The 2,125-nt window shown below is 39.1% G+C and overlaps 1 protein-coding gene across 1 annotated transcript in view; it reads right to left on the minus strand.

Moving 5' to 3' along the window:
• The window catches only part of LOC106881967 (haloacid dehalogenase-like hydrolase domain-containing 5), a 25,180-nt gene extending 23,425 nt beyond the window's left edge, over positions 1-1,755 (minus strand). The window contains exon 1 of the mRNA XM_052967464.1: positions 1,447-1,755. Within this exon, the coding sequence (XP_052823424.1) occupies positions 1,447-1,558 (112 nt within the window). The 5' untranslated portion in view covers positions 1,559-1,755. The remainder of the gene's footprint in view (positions 1-1,446) is intronic.
• Positions 1,756-2,125: the final 370 nt, after the last annotated feature.

Below are 2,125 nucleotides of genomic sequence, written 5' to 3' on the forward strand. Positions count from 1 at the left end.
TTTTTTTTTTTTTTTTTTGTGTGTGTGTGGTGAAGTGGGGAGTCTTTTTTTATATTTTTTGTAATATTCCTTTTTTTCTCTTTTTACAAAAATTTCCATTTTTTTCTATTTTTATTCCCCCACTTACCTACCCTTTTCCTTTCTTCCAAAACTCATCCGTCGGCTAGACCATCCTCGTCACCATGCCCGTCGCTGAGGGGGTATACCGGACGGCACTGTCCCCTCACTATTCAATGGTACACCCTCAGATTTACAGTGATACACTTATTTCTTAACTCCACCTTAGCATTATTACAAATTAATGCCCACCCAGAATATTCTGAGACACCCCTAGGCACCAAAGTCTGGCGACGGGCCTGTTTGTTACACAACGCAACGATACGGTGATTCTGTTTGAGAATTACATTACACATACAAGCGTCTTCAGAATAATCATCCGTTTACCATTATAAGTCACTCAGTACCGTCTTAAGGCATAGACACACTGGGCAGTTGCCCGGGAGTCTCACGGGTCTATAGGGAGTCCAATTTTGATCTATGATGTAACTTGGCTGTTAATAAATAAATACAATAGGGCTCAATGCATTAGTATGTCCACGGGTGGGGGTGGGGATTATGATACTGTTAAGACGGCTCTGGATTCACTGAACAGGTAGTCCAGTTGATCGAATCAGTGAAATTATTCATTGTGAAAATCGAAGAAAGTCTATTAACTTTATATATTTTACATGAATAATATAAACGAGGGTATGTTTGGGTTTATCTGTATCGATCAATGTGCATGTGTTGTTATACAGATGTTGATAGAGAAGGTGACGTGTATGTGTGTGTGTGTGTGCGTGTGTGCATATATATATATATATATATATATATATATATATGTTTGGCGATCTTTCGATACGAGTCCTAAATATCGGCTCGGCGAAACAAAAACCCGGTACTACTAAAGCAGAGTGGTCCCGAACGCGCAGTCGCGCGTCCGCGCCAGCTAGTCGTGAGTGGTCGATCCTACAAAAAGTGCGCGTGTGCAAATGAATACATGGGTTAGGTTAGAGTTAGGGATAGGGTTAGGGATAGGGTTAGAATCGACCACTCACGACTAGCTAGCGCGTTCGGGACCACTCTGCTTTAGTAGTACCCAAAAACCCTAACCCCTAAGTGTACGTATTCTTTTCCTTCGCCTAGATAGATAGATAAATAGAGTGTAGTGTTCCGTTATCGGTGGGGTGGAATTCTAAACAAGCTAGTCCACCTCTTGTATTAACAGAGCATGAATTTTATAACAGCTCCCATTTAAATCCTATGTTTATTATTAAATGAATATTTATCTGTCGCAGGATGATGTACTTTTTTCCTTATCCCAACTTTTTCTAAGGTTACATAAATGTGTGTGTGCGTGTCAGTGTATGTATCTATGCATGTAAGTAAGAAAACAAAACAACTTACCAAGTTGATGAAGGTTCCTATTTAAGATGTTAACGTTGTTGACATTGGTATTATTCGCGTTGTTGGCATTATTAGCGTTTAAAGCGTTGGCGTTAAGTAACAAGTCTTTCATTGTAAACACTCGGTTCTTAGTTTCTTCTGTAAAAAAAAACCCACAGACACTGTAGAAAATACTTTCTAGTTCTGGAGGTTTGTTAGTTTAAGACAGTTGAAGATGGAAAGGTTGCGTAGTTGATTTGTTAGTTTCTTGTTTAAGTTTCTTAGTTCTGTGTAGTTCAAAAAGTTCTTTTGAACAGATGAAAGGCGCAGGTCGTATTTATATTGCAACCCCTGGTCCCTCCCTACTGGCTCCAAGAGCACATGGCAAATGCCTGATGGCAGCGAGCGATTTGATTGGTTGTAAGCACGTACATACTCACACACGCACACGCACATACTCACACACATATATAACCTAGATAAACATTAGTGCAATTTTACGGAAGACTAACTAGGCAATAATCTCATATACACCTTACCTACTTATTTACATGTTTACCTATCTCTTTCACTCACGCAAATAAACATTCTGCAGTTTATATATTTTTGGCTTCTCGATAATCATATCGTTTTTTTGTTGTTGTTTATGTATGTTTGTGAGTGTGTGTGTCTGCGTGTGTGAGTAATTGTTATAGCTATG

Source organism: Octopus bimaculoides, chromosome 4 (assembly GCF_001194135.2).
Source record: "Octopus bimaculoides isolate UCB-OBI-ISO-001 chromosome 4, ASM119413v2, whole genome shotgun sequence".
Taxonomy (NCBI): domain Eukaryota; kingdom Metazoa; phylum Mollusca; class Cephalopoda; order Octopoda; family Octopodidae; genus Octopus; species Octopus bimaculoides.